Genomic DNA, 19,364 nt, shown 5'->3' on the forward strand with positions numbered 1-19,364 from the left:
AGGGTGTTTTATCCGGTGAAGTGGTCCCGCCTCACATCCAACTGGACCCCATGGAAGACCAGCTTAGCATATAGCTGAATGTGGGCTATCCAGCCATCTTCTCAGATGGAAAATGAACAACAAAGAAAAAACAAGTGTTGGCTAGCAGTCTACACTTAGAGCGGAGAAGTGATTGTATTTGACCAGGAGTACGATTATAGGCTGAATCGTTTCTGGAGATGCCGATGTTCAGGTTCAGGCGTAGTTAAGTCAGGAGTGAGACTTTCCTGAATCTTCAGTGTGATCTTACGACACTTAGAGCGGAAAAACTGAATAAATCTTTGGGCCATTCCTTCGCTATTTGCATTTTTTGGAAAAGGGGGAGGGGGTTGGGGTTCTGTTTCTGGTTCAAAAGACTATTAGCCATAAAGAAGAATTTCTTGGAGTCATTTCCGCAGTTTTCGATAAGTCCAACAAAGTTAGAGCTCTTTCCCGTTTGATGAGGTAGTTCACGAGATCCCGTTGTACTCGGAATAACTCTCGGCCGACGTAACATAGACGCTCAGGCGGCCTACGCTATCTCTTGTCGCACCACGGGTTGTCTTTACTTTTTTTAATCCGTGGTTTGATATTATCATCGATGCATAACTTCAATCTCTTAGTGAAAATACAAGACAGTGAGCGCACTGGAGACCAGTCCAAATCAGTTTAGCGTTCTTTTTAAAATGCGAAGATTTTTATCTGTGAATTTATACCTGGGGAACGTGGTAATTGCATGTGAAAGGATGCCTGTTGGCAAATGGGCGAATACTGCATGGGTAATGATGAGAAATATGTCATATAAAATACCGGTTTTAATGGCTGTGGATAAATTCGTGATAATATCATCGAAAATTTGTGTGGAATTATCCGTTATTCTTGTGGGTTTTTGCAACAAGTGGCAATAAGGATGAGGACAAAAATACATCTAAGTAATAAGCTGTTTTAAACAAAGACTGTGCAAATATGGAAGATTTAATACCGACCTCTTCATATAGGATGAAAACATGTTTTTACTACATGCAATGAGGTTGATATCATAATCTGACATTATTACACAGTCTTTGTTTGCGGTACGAAGAGACATTTTATTCCGGATTACTTTTATTGAATTCATTTGAATTCGATCGAGATGGTCAATATAATGTACAGTGTCATTTATAATAGATGTACAGGTATCATGTTTTATAGAATATTCCATGAATTTTGGAATACATGTATATAATGCAACGTCACACCCCCCCCCCCCCCCCCCCCCCCGTTGTTGCTGTTGTTGTTGTTGTTTATTTTTACAATGAGTTGATGACCTGGCAGTGATTACACATTACTGTATGAATCAGAAGACCAGCTTATCTAGTCGTTGTTGTTTTTCTTCTCAGTGAACTTGTGTCTTTCAGGATAGAAAAATCACACCAACCTACCTTTCCAAGGTGGCCAATTTACGCAGGAATGACCACAGCCCGAGTAATGCGTGCAGTACTCGGAAACGTTGCCGTAGTATTCCGTCGCATTTAGACCACTAATGCAGTCCCACTGAGCGAAATCTGCCAGATAAACAACATTCATGGGTCTTTCTTTAAAAGGAAAGAAAATATGGGAAAATGATAAAGAACTCAATGTCTCTCTCAGGATTCCACCGGAGAATATTCTATTCTAAACGGGATGGGGTTAGGGAGGGGGTGGGGGTGGGGAGGTGAAGTAGGCTACCATTAACAATTGCCTCCCGGCCTCCCCGGTCACTAGCCCCACAAATATAGACATTAGCATTTACACATTGGTGGTAAAGGTTTCGATCGTGAAACAAACTACATTTTCTCTGCTTTCATAAAGTAAGAAGAATGCACAACATTTTGAAAAATACAAATCAAAGCAAACGTTCATGGTTTACATTAAAACCTTGACAGTTATATACGTGGTCACGATCTATCTCTTGAAATTGAAGAGTGCTAATTCGGTCTATTTGCCTGTCATGACTCGACAAGGGAAGGGATACGGAGGGCACAGATGTGGATATGGCATAACTGACTCTTCTTTATCAAAAAAAAAACCCAACAACAACAACAATCAATGTAAAAGATCAAAATGCTTAGGTAATTTCGTTACGTCGTTATGTCAGTCATATATCCCTATGTCAGGTCTTTGAAAGTGGTCTGTCTTGTAGAGATCCAGACCCACACGGACCTACACTAATGAGACATAGTCCCGCAGAGCTTGTTTGGGGCGTTCAATTTCATTTTTAGATGATTAATTTCCAATTTCATGCAATCAATTTAATGAAGGAAACATAGGTTACAGTTCGTTATTCCGGAGGTTCGTTATTCCGAAGGTTCATTAGTCCGAAGGTTCGTTAATCCGAAAATGTGATAAGGTTTGTTATTCCGAAAGTTCATTAATTCAAAAATAAAATAAGGTTCGTTATTCCAAAGGTTCGTTGATCCGAACATGAAATAAAGCTTGTTTTTCCGAAGGTTCGTTAGGGATCTTATTTCGTTGTCGGATCAACGAACGTTCGGAATAACGAACCCTAGTTCAGTTTCGGATTAACGAGCCTTCAGAATAGCGAACCCTAGTTCATTTTCGGATTAATGAAACCTTGGGAATAATGAACCTTTGGAATAACGCCACAAATGTTCCGATTAACGAACCCTTTTTCATTTTCGGTTTAACGAACCTCTAGGTGTAGGGAATTGTGTTTTCGGGATTAACGAACCTTCGGAATAACTAACGGCACCCGGAAATAAAATAGATTTTAGAAGAATGGGGCAATGGAGTGAAGGTGGAGGCAGAAAGGGGCGAAAGTTTCTTAAAAACAAGCAAAGAGGTATGCACACACAGGCATATAATGCATTCAATTATGTTTAATGCTTCTGTATAGTTCTGTGTTCATGCACTCTTTTTTTTTCATTTCAAGAAATTCTAATTAGACCCTGTGAGGTCCAATCAGCATAGCATCTAAACAACACCTTGACAAATTAATCTTATTCCTTGATGACACCGCACTTTATAAAAAAAAGGACAACGCCCCAACACTAACCATACAATGCGTCAATTTAATGACAAACTGACACACAACAATCTCACATACTCCTGCAAAAGTAAACCAAACAACAAACATTGACAAACAAGACGATGTTCCTGTATTCAGTTTCAATGTAGTCAACATTGTTTTTTCGAAGGTGTCAAGAAACCTTTCCTATTATGCTCGTTTGTATATACAGGCACATCATGATGTGCATGTGTATGGCTGTCATTTTACCCTCGTCATGCTCGTGAAGTTCACATCTAAAATGAATAGGGAGAGTGAGAAAGGCACACATACACGGCCCCAAGTTAACTAAATGCGAGATTTTATTCTTTTAAATTGAATGCACTTATTTAGAACATGGCTACCTTTTTAACGAATTTGAACGACCGACGAGATTTCGTCGCCGGCTTAAAGTGGGGTTCCCACTATCACGATTGGCGTCACGGTTCAAATCGTGGTCTTAATCGTGGAGTACTCGTGGTGATCTAATCAGATCATATCAGATCTTGAAGTCGATCGCAGTAATCGCGACATTCGTGGAAAAAATTTGGACGGTTCAAAATGTTCCACGATTAGCGGTCATCGCATCAGATCATGTTAACAAATCGTAAAAGATCGCATCTAATCGTGACTTTTAATGGTGGTTATCGCAATCAATCTTAGACCCACTGCTGCCTCCACCATACCCCTCACAGTGTCAGGCTTCTGCTTTATAGAGTTCTAAGGAGACATCTGAATTTGCTGGCAAGGATCCCGAAGCCATTTTCCATCACTCTCCTCCCCCGTGAGGGTCTGTAATTGAATATCCTCTCTTCACTGGACATCTTTCTTCTGCTGTACGGCTTCATGAGGAACTTCCTGAGTGCAAAGGCGCCATCACCAAGAATGAAGAAGGGCATGTCTTGGAGATCATCAGAGCTTGTAGTCAGTGGGAATGCTGGGGGGAGTCCTAGGACTTCTCGTTCCAAAAAGTTGAACAGCCTAGAGTCACCAAATATCTGAGCATCTGACATGTGCCTTTTTCCACCAAATTTGATCCACACAAACTTGTAATCTACCTCTACAAGAGCGAGCAATGGTATCGAAAAGCAACCTCTGTAATTGTAGAAGAGGCTACCAGTGTGGGATGACTTTTTGATAGCAATATGTTTGCCATCCAGAGCCCCAACTGCGTGGGGGATATTCCATGTCTGCTTAAACTGGCTGGCAGCGGCTCTCCAGGATTCAGGAGTCACAGGTGGGCTGAACACCTCATCTTTGTGTGCTTTCGGAATCATCTTCGAGATGCCGGAAACTCTAAACCTGAAGGCGTACGCAAAAGACCAATAGCTGTCACCTGTTGCAGGGTGCCTCAGTGTCACTGCCAGTTTCAGTCCAGGTGAAAGAGGTTGCTTGAAAGTGGTGTGTTCCCTCTCTATTGCTGGGGTTACCCTGTGCAAGACTTCATTGAAGAGCCGTGGTGTAAGCCTTGTGTAGTTTTGGAAAGTTACTGGATCATCCAGTCTCAACTGGGTGTCTGTAGAAGGCTGGCGAAGTGACCAAACTGTTGTCTCATTCCCTCTGCGAGCCACGGTCGTACCCAGAACTGCCTTTCTGCAGCTCTCCTGACCTTTCGTGGTTTGGGTTGTGGCTGGTCTAACTGCTCATCTTCTTTCTGTAAGAAAAAGTAACACTGTGACACCGCAAGTGTTACGTTGTCTTCCTCAAGTTCTGTCATTTTCAGGGTCTGCTGGTTGGGATGTTAACTCCGTAGAAGTTTTAGTAACAAGGAAGTCCGTGGTCAGTGGGGCTGTATTTATAGCCGTCAGGGTCCAAGCGTGGCTCAAATCATCTTTATCCGGACGTGTCTGCACTTAAGCGGGGTTCCCACTATCGTGCGATCCATTGCGAGCGCCACGATTGGACATTCGTAACTGATCGTGGAAAATTTGTTCAACTCGTCTGAAACTTCACGTTTGGATACGAGGTTATGCGAGTCAATACGTGTTGGTTCGCTGGGATGCGATATGGTCACGATTGGTCTATTTCAAGCAATACGATCTGTCACGATGTGGTCTCCGATTTAAATATGACCCGATAGGATTGTCCCGATTGAGTCTACGATTGGTTTCGATCTAACACGATCATTACGATCGAGATCCCCGATCTGGTGCGTGCAGCTGTGTTCTGATACGTTCCAGTACGAATACCGCGAAGCAATGCGGGCTGTTGAGATAAGATACGATATCTTTCACGATCGGGATCAAAAGCGACTCGATTTAAGGCGCGATTGGACCCGAATGGGAATATTATAGTCCGACTGACAATGTCTTTCATTATTTCTCTAACTTCTTAAGAGTGATTAGGCCTATTTATCCACAACCATTGATGATGGCAAGGGTTGACTGAGGATGACGACAACGTGACCTTTGCAATATTGCGAATGACAATTACGTTATCATCAGAGAGAAAGCAGCGCCTATATAGGCCAGCCACAACGTCAGAAATTCCCTTTTCTAATTCAACCTAAAGATTATTGAATCGACATGCTCGGCCTCAGCACCCCCCTCCCCTTAAAAAAAACAAACAAAAAACAACTGCATACGCAAGATCAAATCATTGCCCCCCCCCCCCCCCACACACAAAAAAAAGAAAAAAGATAAAGACAAATGTTTTGCCTTCCTTTGAAACACATGAAGAAAATATGAAATGGAAGCTTAAAGAGAGGATTGGATCTTTTTGAATGCTGACATTATTATGTGTTATAGGCTCAGTATAAGAAAGTTGACCGAACTTAGTATTGTTTATGTGTTTGATTTCATATTCGCATAGTACGTATATATGCCTTTCTATTTCAAAATGTCGTTATCTCATGGGGTATTGAAAGTTTGGTGGGTTTAGCTTGATAAATAGTTTTTTTCAACAACGTTTAACAAAACCGATATACACACAACAGAAAAGTAACTCCCCTAATATCACTTTTTAACCCAAAATAAGTTTGAAGCAAAATTATTTCGCAGGGGTATTGTTACACGTCTTATCAACTAACCTCTATGTGAAAAATGACAATAGTGACAATGGTCACTTTTCAAAAGTCACAAAAGTTTTCGTGGGGTATGAGAAACATTCTGCTTTCAATAGTGTTATTTTAGGATTCATTGTGCCAGCCCTCCCCTATTCAATCTCAAAAGTACAGTTTTGCAGTTTTTGCTCCATCTTTAAAGTGTACATGCTTACTCAATGAAGACACAACTACTCTTTCTTATCCTCACTTGACATGGGCTGCTAGATCTTGGCTGCATCATCTGACAACAATCCTTAACTAAATGGATTTTGCAGTTTAATAAGAGTAGACACAGCTATTTTCCTCTAAAAACCAAACCACAAAAAAAAAAAGAAAACATGAAAATTGTTACAATAGATGTGAAGGGGTCAAATGATGGATGATGAAACAACAACAGCGATTGATAATTATATACACAAGAAACAATACTTTACCCCCCCCCCAAAAAAAAAAAAAAAAAAACCCAAACAAACAAACAACCCAACAACAACAATTACTGTAGTATAGTTATAAAAAGTAATCAAATTTGCCTTTGATGTGTGCTCACTCATGCACGATTCAGGAAATCATTCTCATTTTTATACTGACCTTAGTCAATACGTGCAGACATACCACAGTCATTATAGTTTTGCTATTTTTTTTTGTTAAAAAATTACCCCAAATTGATTACGGGGAACTCCGTTTTTGTGCGTCTGTGTTATGGTAAAACAATGTATAGTGATAATAATGATATGTATGAAAATACATAATACAAAATACGTACGATCTTGGAGCAAAATAAGGGCAAATATAAAAAAAGAAGAATGAATATATGTATATAAGTAGGAGGGAAGTGAAAAAGTCGATCCCGATCAACACGATTAAGAAGTACGATTAGATGAGATTTGCTGCGTTTTGATGCGATCCAAGACAACCTGATGCGATGATCTCGATCAACGATTAATCGTGTTAATCGTAGAAAATTTTTGAACCGTCCAAAATTTTTCTACGATTAATGCGATTGCCACGACTGACGTCAAGATCTGATAAGATCACCACGATTCCTTCACGATTAAGACCACGATTTCAATCGTGGCGCCAATCGTGATAGTGGGAACCCCGCTTTACAGATCTGGAACCCTGATCGTTATGATCGTGTGAGATCGGGACCCAATCGGCGAGTCAATCGGGATAATCGTATTGTATAGTATCAAAGCGGGAAACCAGATCGTGGCAGATCATATTGCTTGAAGCGGGGTTCCCATTATCACAATTGGCGCCACGATTGAATTTGTGGTCTTAATCGTGCAGCAAGCGTGATGGTCTTATCAGATTGTATCAGATCTTAAGGTCAATCGAGGCAATCGCGTTAATCGTAGGAAAATTTTGGACGGTTCAAAAATTTTCTACGATTAACACGATTAGTTTTTGATCGTGATCATCGCATCAGATCGTCTAGGATCGTATCCAAACGCAGCAAATTTCTTCTAATCGTGCTTCTTAATCGTGTTGATCGGGATCGACTTTTTCACTTCACTTCCGCTTATTATCATTATTATTTTTTGCCCATTTGCCCTTATTTTACTCATAAACTAATTTATTTTGTATTCTGATAGGTGGTAGCCTGCATCTTTAGATTATCATTTCCAAACGGTAAATTGTATGACGGTGTGGGGTTTAATTGTCGTAATTTTTAAGGTACATTATCAAAATCATATTTTTAATGATTTCATAAAATGAAAGTTGTATTACAGATTTTTAGATGTTTTCATACATTATGTTAATGATGTTCTCATTAATGAGTTGTTATTACCATTATACAGACACACAAAACGGGATATGGGATAACTTATGTAACGAAAACAAAAAATGAGCAAGAATAAAATGGCAATTGTATGTCTGCACGTATTGACTAACGTCAATTACAAAGATGAGAATAATTTAATGAATCGTGCTTGAATGGGTACATATCAAAGGCAAATGATTAATTTTTAAAAGTATGTTACAGAGTATTTTTTTGGGGGTGCAGTATCCTGCTGTTTGTGTATTGTACATAGTAATTAAGAGTTGTTGTTTCATCAGCCATCGTTTTACCCCTTTGCATCTATTTTGCCACTTTTGAATGTCTTTTTTTGTATGTTTGGTAGAGCAAAATTTTAGAGGAAAATGGTTATTTTCAACTCTCATTATTACTGCAAATTTAAAAGTGACCATTGTCGTGGATGTGAGATCACCCGTATGATTATGACAATGAAGATCACTCTTATTATTTTTCACAGTTATTTATTCAATAAGTGTAGCAATATACCCCTGCGAAATAATTTTGCTTAAAACCTCCTTTTTTGTTAGAAAGTGACATCATTTTGATTAGGGAGTCACTTTTCTGTTATGTGTGTGTATCAGTTATGTTAAACATTGTTAAGTAAAACACTAAATCAAGCCGAATAAACCATACTTTTGATAACCCATGAGATAAAGACATTTTGAAATAAAAAGGCATATGATACATACACTTTGCGAATATGAAATCGAACACATAAGCAATACTATCCATTCGGCCAACTTTGTTATATCGAGCGTATATAACACATAATACTATGTTAAACAACATTCAAAATGATCCCATCCTCATTCTTAGCTTCCATTTCATCATATAATTATTTTCTTCATGTATTGGAGAGAAAGGTCATTTTGTCTTGCTGTTTTTTTTTTTTTGGTTTTTTTTTTTTCTGGGGAAGAGGGGTAATCATCTGATCTTATGTATACAGTATTTGGGTTCGTTATTTCATTCTTTTTTGTGAGGGGGGAGGGTGAGCATGTCGATTTAATAATCTATTGTTTTCTTTACGTTTAATGTTAGACGAGGGAATATCTGAGGTTATGGCTGGCCTGGGTGCTGCTTTCTCTCTGATAACATAATCGTCATTACTGCAATACTGCGAAGGTTACGTTGTCATCATCGTCAACCTGTCAAGCCTTGCCATCATCAATGGTTGTGGATAAAATTAATAGGCCTAATCAATCCCGATCGTAAAAGATATCGTATCTTATCTCAGCAGCACGTATTGGTTCGCGGTATTCGTATCGAAACGTATCAGTACGTTGCTGCACGTACCAGATCGGGGAAATCCAATCGGGGAAAGCCAATCGTGAACTCAATCAGGACAATCCTGTCGGATCGTATTTGAACCGCAGACCAGATCGTGACAGATCGTATCGCCTGAAATAGACCAATCGTGACCATATCGCATCCAAGCGTACCAACACGTATTGACTCGCATAACCTCGTATCCAAACGTGAAATTTCAAACGAGTTCAACAAATTTTCCACGTTCAGTTACGAATGTCCAATCGTGGCATTCGCAATGGATCGCACGATAGTGGGAACCCCGCTTGAAATAGACCAATCTTGACCATATCGCATCAAAGTGCACCAACTCGTATCGACTCGCATCAATTCGTCTCCAAACGTGAAATTCACATGATTTGAACGAAACTTCCACGATCAGTTACGATTGGACAATCGTAGCGTTCGTAACGGATCGCACGATAGTGGGAACCCCGCTTTGAATGAATACAAAATACTCATTGCTGAAATGCATGCTCCAACCTTAGATTTAAATGACGCAAATGAACAATATTGATTGCTCCGATATATAGTGCATTTGAATGACCAGATTTTGAATTGGATCGTTGATTGCTGGGAGCGTGGAATGCGTGAAACTGAATGCTCGGTTTTTTTTTTTTTTTTTTTTTTTGTTAAATATGAAACACCGATCTGGTGTCAAATATCCGGTGCTCATTTATGGTGTTAGACTAACACCTCTTGCTGTCATTTCAAAGTATAAAATTGTTTTTTGAATAGTTTCTTAGTTATTGTTCTTCTTATTGATTTTGAACTTCAACAAGACAATCAAAAATTTTCCGATAAAGTACTTGATTTTTGAAAAAAAAAGAGGTGTAAACACATTTACACCACAGTAACACAAGTTGGTGTAGTCTCCTTTTGAAGCTGGACGGGTGTTATACCATTGACAATAACACCAGCAGTATCAAATCATCACCATGCTGTGTCATTGTTGAATTAACACCAGCGCAGTGTCAATATACCACCAGCTACAGTGAAATGAGAAAGGGCCTCGTGAACACTTTTCAACACCATAAAAACGTACTTTCTACACCTGTCGGTGTGGTCCTCTATTGACACTTGATCGGTGTTAGATTCAACACCCATGGTGTTAAATCTAACACCGCTCTTTTCGCAGTGTGCATATTGACAACTATTTCACTTTCGTTACTTTACCAACCATTGTATATGATGTATCCTTACTGTAAGTTTTTGATAATTGCTTACTTTGTATGAAACGTATATGTATCATTTTTGTCACTGAAGAAAGTGAGATTTACGTTTATACATTATTCCATTGTGAAAAAACGAAATAGATTTGAACTGACCTGAATAGGAACTTGAATAATAAAGATTATGAAATTGACCAGGAAAACCTATATCCGAAAATACTATGAGAAACATAGTTATTGGTTCAAAATTGTCAGGACAAGGGCACAACACTAATGTTAAGATCGATCCCTAATCTAAAAAAAAAAAAAAAAAGAGGGGGGAGAAGAGCACCGATATATCATTCTATCTCAAATTGTGTCGATAACAGATAGACCTATATACTGATTATCATTATCATGTAATTGTTATCATTGTTATCAATAGTTTTTCCCGCCCAGTTTCATCAGATTTGCATTCGAATTAATGAAAAGCGTTCAAATTCAAGCGATTTGGGTCACTGCGTTCTACTCTGACGGTTCATTTCAATTTTTTTGAGAATTCACTTCCGTTTCATCTCAATCTGTTTAGATAGTAAGTCATTCAATTAAAGGAGGAATTTATTCAATTTATCAACCTAAAGTTAGCGTTTAATTTCTCACCACCTGTTACGGGTCAACAGCCAATTGCCGCCAAAGATCAGTCGGCCTGATGGAGAGGACGTGAAACGTCGCTATGCTCCAAATTACAAGTACGGCCAGTTGACTAGATGTACTGATATAATTCTTGATTGCGCTCGTTTTAATTTTCCACGTGAATGAATCCTTATTCACATTATTATAATCTTTTGATAATATTTTTTTTCTGTTTTAGTACCGAAATATCTCACTAATTTACCTCTTCAGTAGAATGGGTTTCACACTACTTAATGAATGCATTTCTTTCTCTAAGCTGTAGAAAATATAAAGATAGTATGTGATTGCTCATCTGTGACTATCAAGAGCTTTAGACTGCATTAGATCACTCTGTACTACCCCGATGTGTCAATATGTCTTTATTATCGACAGGAGGCAAAGTCAACATTCAACGAAGCAAAAGAAGTGAGACACTCAATGCAATAACACTATATTATTGAAAAGTTAGTAAAAAACTAATGAACACTCTGAGGCCCATTTCGTAAAAGATTTTAGGGTAGCAACTCTTGCTGGAATGCCAACTTCGCATAGCAACAACCAACCAGGAAGCTGGATTTTTGTCATTACCATGATAATTACCACGGCAATCGTTCTTTATGCAAATTATTAAGATGTTACTCATGTGATTATATCACAGATGTATTGTATAACTGATGAAAATGATAATAATTGTTGAAAGTATACTACCATTACTTTGTACTTTGTTAATGAAATTGCAGAAAGTTTATGTATTTGAAAAAGAAAATGGCATAGAGAGAATAAATCAAATCAAATCAAATCAAATCAAATTAATTGGCATTCCAGCAAGAATTGCGATCATATCAACTTTTTGTGTAATGGGGCCCTGGTGTTTCTTGTTGCAAAATCGATTTTACAGGACTTTATGCGACTACAAAAGTAAGACAAAAATGAAATGTAATAATTTACCGAGTCCGAAGAAGCTGAGCAAAACAACGCCACACAACAACGGATCCAAGGTCATTCTGGCATGATTTCTTGAGCCTGGACCTATAGATCCTCACTGCCCAGTCGGGGGAGAAAAATCCTGTGGTACGAGTGTGATTATAAAGTGGTAGGTAAGTACGTGTTCAGCTCTCCGACAGCAATGTGAAAAAGCACTTTGCATCTCGCTTTTATACAGATACCATGTGTCCACTGGTTGGCTCTCTAAATCATCGCATCGTTACCATTTCTCTCTCCCCATTCGAGGATGTTATACCAACGAGTGGATGCGTAATCGGAATCCGCGAATGAGAAGGCTTCAGATCTGACAACCCAATTTTTCAAGAGGCATAATTACCTGGCGATAGTCAACGTATAAGGGATTGCCTGCATCTCATAGAAATGGGATGATTGGGTGTTTAAGCAGTGATGTGTAGCGTTGAATAATTTGTAGAATTCTATGAAAAAAGTTTTCAACATTAAAGAAACAAATATTGATATCATTCTTAACGCCACATTTATCATTGTCGCTTTCATAATCGCTTTAATTCTGTAGTAAGTGCTACGATTGTTTATGTATGATTTTCACATTATTATTGCTGCTTATGATAATAATACTTGTGAAACATAAAGATATCTCGCAGAGCCCACGAAATCTTGCATAAACTTGAAGGACACATAACAGGTTAGTATACATTATTTATGGACTGTTCCGATTCTTCACATTGGCAGTGTGAACTAATGACACAACCTATCGTGTGATTGTGATATATATAATCATATGTATATATTTTTGGTAAATTTAGAAAATACATGGTACTTTTTAGCCTGACATGTTTTGCAGGCTTGTACACTTAAAAATTATCATGAATAATAGCTGAAATGAATGAATAAATGATTTCTACAAAACAATCAATAGTCTTTGATAAGCAGACACGCTTTGTAACACTTTCATTTTATTTCATATGTTCATTTCAAACGCAATTTGAAATAGACAAAATCGATACAAAATTGCGATCAAGCAAAATGCTAAAATGTAAAGTGCAATAAGTTTTATGTCTTTAACGACAAATACAAATATTATCATTAACATTGTTCAGTGTTGTTTGGAAATGGACGGCACTGCTCGAAAGCAGACCTGGTATGGAAAGCAGTCTCCTCAGAAGCAATAACTAATAACTAAATGCTGAACTAACAAACCTAGGCAAAATTCCAAAAGGAAGAAAAAGTCAAAAAGAAATCCACGCAAACAACAAACACAAGGAAACTCTTGAAAAATACAAAAGATGGGTTCGCGTAGAAAGAATATAAGAATGAGAGTGTCGAGGACCGAGAAAAGTGGCGAAGGAAGATGAATGGAGAGTCAAGACTATTGCACGCTAGGCACGAAATGCAAGTGCTCACCAAAGTATAGATAAGATATAGAAGATTAAAGATTATGATTAAAAGAAAAAGACCGAAATTAGAGCTTTCAAGAGTATACCTTATTCAGCTAGACAGGAAATTCTGAAAAAATGCACTGTTATCAAGAGAATTTCAAAATTTAGGGCCAGAAGCAAAACACATAGATTTGGAAAAAGAAGTGGTCCCGGTCAAAGGCAAATGAAATTCTTTGGAATGTCGTTTAAAGGATAGCTTTGTTTTTAATTAACATGGAATAGATTACAAGAGGGAGAGAATGGCTGGTGGATTTGTGCGTAAATAGGCCTATAAAGTGCAACCGATTGAAATCGTCATTTTTTAAATTTTATTTTCATGAAATGGGACGTCAGTATAACATCTCCATGAATCGTTACAAATACATGTAATGCGAAGGGCTTTTATTTTTTTGTATTAGTGATATTTATTTATTTTTTCTACAGGGTGAGTAAGAAAAAAAAATTCCCATTTATTTTGAAGTTGTCCCGTAAATGCTGGAATGTTTCCAGGTTAGCATGCCTGTACAGTGACGGGGCATTAAACTGCACATTTCTTAAATATATGAGTCCGTTCTGAAGCAAATAATTTTCACATAACAATCTAGATATATAATGTACTCTTAAATGAATCCCACAAGAATTGGAAAAGTCATTCCCCAGCATTCCCACTGATTCCCACTGATCAGTTATTAGTCATCCCCTTTAATCGTAGGGTAGATTTAGATTCTCCCGGCAGTTTTTAGCACCCTTTTCATCTGGATCTCTGCATGTATGACTGCATCTTTAGAAGATTGTAAGTCACTTGCACCAAGTGACTGGGTGGAGATTAAAACAAATTTTTATAATGTTATATTATATTATATTATGTCATATATATATATATATATATATATATATATATATATATATATATAATTGCCAACAGTAGTTCATATGACAATTCTGTGAAAGACGTAGTATATAGCCCGAGCAGATGAAGCGTTCAAATTACGTAGCTAGTTCAAAGCTCAATACATGTATTATATATGTGACCTTGCACCACAAAAAAAAAAATCAAAAGAGCATATTCTGAAAGAGCAGACTCCAAGCCTTAAAATAATGTGTAATTCAAATTAAATGGACTCTCCTAACCTATTTAAATATTGGAAAGAAAGCACACACACCAGAAAAGTGTTGACTGAGAAAAGAGGCTCTGAAGCACGGGTGCTGTTCGATATTCCGAAGGTTTATTATTCCGAAGGTTCTTTATTCCGAAGGTTCGTTAATCAGAAACACACAATCTCCCTATACCTAGGGGTTCGTTAATCCGAAAATAAAAAAGGGTTCGTTAATCCAAACATTTGTGGCGTTATTCCGAAGGCTCGTTATTCCGAAGGTTCATTAATCCGAAAATGAAATAGGGTTCGGTATTCCGAATGCTCGTTTATCCGAAAATGAAATAGGGTTCGTTATTCCGAAGGTTCGTTGATCCGAAGTGATATAGGGTCCGTGACGAACCTTCGGAACAACGAGCTTTGTTTCATTTTCTGATTAACGAACCTTCGGAATAACGAACCTTATTTCATTTTCGGATCAATGAACCTTTGGAATAACAAACCTCATCACATTTTCGGATTAACGCACCTTCGGAATAACGAAACTTCGGAATAACGAGCTGTAACCCTGAAGCACAGGGTCTATTCAAACGTTTAATCTTCACCAAACCGTGCTGCCTGTGCAATGAATGGGACAAAAAAGGATGACAATCACCGGTTTAACCACAATGACGGGATTATCAGATTAAGCTGAAATTGAGCATGTTCTATCGAAACATTCTGTCCATGATAAATCCCATCTTTCAAAGCAGTAGCATCATCCTTTCTAAAGTTATTAGAGTTGAAAGTGAAAAGTGTGTACAGGGCTTTTTTTTAAAGAAATGAAAGGGGGACTCTAAAGACACACCTAATCACACTATTCTAAAAAAAAAGTGTTCGAGATAAACTGCTATAAAACACACTTTCCTGTTCATTTCATGATACTAGATGATAGCATATAATGTAGAAGAAGACTTGCTCTTTCAGAAAATATAAAAAAGTCAAGATTGACTAAATTGACCCTTTTCACCTATTTTCAGTTTTCACCCAAAATCAGTGCGTGCGGCTTTTTATTCGTTTTGTAATGCACGGTCACATAATATATATATAGTCAAGGTCCAAACATGTTGAAAATTCACGTATTGGCTCCAATATAACGACAAGAAATAAACTAGCAATGCATTTTTTACCAATGAAGAATGAGTTTATTGTACTCGAATTTTCGGTGGCCTCCACCTTCTTCAGGAGAAATTCGAATAAACTCATTCTTCATTGGCAAAAAAAAAATGCATTACTTATTTATTTCTTGATTCTTCGTTTTATATGCATGCATGTACTTGTGCTACCAGGTGTCATTGATGTATTGTGTATGATATGTGATACATCTATCATCATGCTATTCTGTAATCCAGTTGTAAAAAAAAAAATAGGACAATAGTATCAAATTATATTCAAAATGAATAGGCGGCGGTTTTCCGAGCGAGCGGGGTAAGATCAGCGGTGCATACCTTGAAGCTAATTACACGCGTTCTATACTAATTACCGACAATCTGCATTGATATCTATAAATCTTTTTTCCGCTCATCGGCTGGACAGAATGCCCCATAATTACCTAGAGAGATGAATCGATTAATCCCTGTCAAGATATTGTGACAGGTCATTGATTGCCGTGACAATCATGGGGTGTTTCGAAGTAATGCGCCTTGTTTTATTCGATACATAATGATGCAGCTAATTTCCGATGCAGTCAATGGAAGTCTAAATGTTTAACGAGCTAATAAATTTGTGACCTATGAACATAATGTCCTTATCATATACGACGTATAGAAACTCTCGATTATACCATTATGTCATAATCACAAATCAACTTTTGCTTTGTTCAAGTAAATTCAATTTTATCCAACATCAAGAGTGTTGTAGGGGAAAGTGACGCAAGATGTTCCCCCTTTAATTTGGATTCTCGTCATTCTTAACCTGGATGGATTTTAGAAATTGTTCTTTTGTTTTCATATTGTTGCCGCATATTGCTATACCCATCCACGTTGATTAAAGATTCAATTTTTTATTTGCATAAAATCCATTATTATTATTATTACTACTACTATTGTTTCTAATCATGGGCCGTTTTACCCAAGGCTCGAATACAACAGTAAGACTAGCTTCTCATTTCCATATTCATAAGGACTAGAGGAACTATTTTTTATGTGAAATTTCAAAATGCCATATTTTCCCTATTTCTTATCCGATTCTTGTCATTTTTGAATAGGTCTGTAAGGAATATTTTTGTCTTTCTTTTAAAGTTTATTCATTCTTGGGGTGAATATCCTTTGTCAGAATAAAGTTTTTTTTTCACCCAATGTAATCATCAGTGGTCATGAGATTTTCATTTGCATTTACACAATTTTTTGTAATGTCTATCATAGATGACTAGAAAAAAAGAGTCAGATCACACAAAAAAATAGCTTCATGCTGTCGTTTTGGTAGAACAAAGATATTCAAGTGCAGTTATCTATATATGATTACTTGTCATTAGATACTTGGGGGGAATAAAACTAAAGAATGTATTACATGTTAGGTTAAAAAAAACGAATTTCATGGAATGCTGCTAGAATATGTATTGCAATATTTTGAAGAACCCATAACGAAGTTTCTTTTTTTAGAAATGTATGAAAAAATCGATTTGTGGTAACAATGTAAAAACAGAATTTTGAAAAAGAAAGCTCTCTTTTGAAGGCATCCATAGCTGGAATCAGTTAACTCATGATTTGCAATGTAAGCATTCTTTGTCCAGTTTTAAACCAACCCTTAATATTTCTCTGATAGTTTAAAAGACTGCCCGGGAATTTGTTGGTACCTTTTTAAAATCTTGTTCAATGTCAGTTTAGATATTGGTGTTTTTTTTTACTTTGTACTTTGATGTTTTTTTCTGTAACTTGAATTATTTCATTTACTCTAATATTGTTTTTATTGTTCGTTTAATATTGTTCATGGATTTGTAGGATAACTTTGCTGAAACAAATTGCATTATTGAATAGAATAAACTAGAACTGCATGGTAACTGAAACAAATGTAAAACAAATACTCATGCAAAATATTGATTATATATTTGGCTGATAACGTTCTAACATGAAAATGTACAATCTTTCAAAATCAAATTGAAGTATGTTCAGACAATCTGAGCCCGACGGACCAGGCTTTGTTGTATTAGTTCTAGCCAAGCCTGTTCACTGCTATTTCCAGCTTTCAGTCACGTCTGTTGAAAGATTCGATGTTATGACGTGTCTCTGTACCCTATAATATATATAATGAATGCTGCATACGGACAAACCACAATATTTTGCCAAAGCTTTCTTAAGACTCACTAAGTATACCTCAGCTCATCTTAAACTTTCGTCGATTGTCTCACAAAGGGTATGTCATCGAAATTTCTGATTTTAATCGGAAGCACGCATTGTTTGAAGATCTACAAAACGACTCGGAAATGACAGGCACACGCATCTATTTTGTTTTATCCGCAAGTTTGACATTTCGTCTTGTTTTTATTTCTTCTCTAGATCACCATATCAGTATATACTACAGAACACAAGCACTTCTGACACAAGCACGACGTGTTACAGCTTCAATGAATCAGTATGATTTTGAACCAGTTACAACAGAGAGTATGAAGTAAAACTTAAGACATTCAGATTCATAGTTTCATACAAGTACCACGTGGTGAGTTATACTGATTATTAATAGCCACGAAGCATACGTTTTAACAAACGTGACGAAAATTCATTATCAATTAATTTTCTTTTAAAACATAGAATGTTGGCAAAGCCTTGATGTTTGAAAAAGAATCGACATTAATTGATCCGGGATTTCCTTGCTTTGTTTCTGAGGTCATAAGATAAATGGCAAACGTATTCTATGAGGAGATATTTGCAAACAAACGCCATTGTGAAGCAGGCATACATTGCAGTGGAAGTGGCACAACCGCGTGAATACCATCGATAACCCAGTTTACGTACAATGTGAATTAAGTCTCGAGGTGCAGCATGGTCCTCGGAGGGTTAAACGTGAAATTTGTCGGCTCTGATCTTAGTTGGTTGAAAGAATTTTAAAGGGAGGGGTGGATATACATGTACAACTCCGTTTTACTCCTCGGAATAATACGGACTTGTAAGGAAAGGGTAATGATGATCTGTTTGTCGAAATTTTTGGGGGATACACCGGTCAGTTTTACTCCTCGCGAGAGAACCAAAGTGTGATGTTATCATAGCATCCATTGCCTTGGAAACTGGTTCTAAACAACCTCACCTGGCTCAAACACTGTATCTGCTAACCATGCTCGCACCTGGTTTCATTCCGAGCTACAGCAAAAGACTGTGACATCATCACTTCGATACTCTATAACATGTTCTAAAGTAAAAGTGTCTTGCTGAGTCACTTGTGTTATCGGTATCACTATTCACTAATATTACTTTATTAACCCTTTGCCTATACGGGAAACCATGTTAATCGTGAGCAAAGACTGCGGGGGTTCCCACTCTCACTCTCAGGGAATTTGTTGCTTGACCTTTAGCTTTTTGTCAAGGCCCTCTCGCTGTAACGGGAGAGCGAAGCGAGCCCAGCCTAGCGCGCCAGCGCTCGGCTGATATGGGCTCTCTTCACCAAACAGCGAGAGGGCCTTGACAAAAGGCAAATTAGACTTCGTGCTATATGTGATTTACTAACAAGCAACAAGACAACAGTAACACTATTGTAAGCAACACCTACATTCATCTGTGTATCGTGGCTCGTCTGATACCATCAAAACTGCTCGAAAGAAGCCTCGCTGATGTGCACTGGTTATTAATATTCGACTGATATCACAAACACCAACCCCCTCCCCCGAAAAAAACAAAAACAAAAAC

At 37.5% G+C, this 19,364-nt stretch overlaps 2 protein-coding genes across 2 annotated transcripts in view; both read right to left on the reverse strand.

Moving 5' to 3' along the window:
• Window positions 1–3,753: 3,753 nt before the first annotated feature.
• LOC139737952 (putative nuclease HARBI1) lies at window positions 3,754–4,320 on the reverse strand. Its single transcript, XM_071648617.1, has one exon. The coding sequence runs from the start codon at window positions 4,318–4,320 to the stop codon at window positions 3,754–3,756; it is 567 nt and encodes a 188-aa protein (XP_071504718.1).
• A 227-nt stretch (window positions 4,321–4,547) lies between these two features.
• The window catches only part of LOC139737953 (uncharacterized), a 31,757-nt gene continuing 16,940 nt past the window's right edge, over window positions 4,548–19,364 (reverse strand). Inside the window, exon 16 of the mRNA XM_071648618.1 lies at window positions 4,548–4,697. Coding sequence (XP_071504719.1) covers window positions 4,548–4,697 — 150 coding nt within the window. The remainder of the gene's footprint in view (window positions 4,698–19,364) is intronic.

Source organism: Diadema antillarum, unplaced genomic scaffold, assembly GCF_040938485.1.
Source record: "Diadema antillarum isolate AM-2024a unplaced genomic scaffold, OU_Dant_1.0 seq00000717_RagTag, whole genome shotgun sequence".
Lineage (NCBI taxonomy): Eukaryota > Metazoa > Echinodermata > Echinoidea > Diadematoida > Diadematidae > Diadema > Diadema antillarum.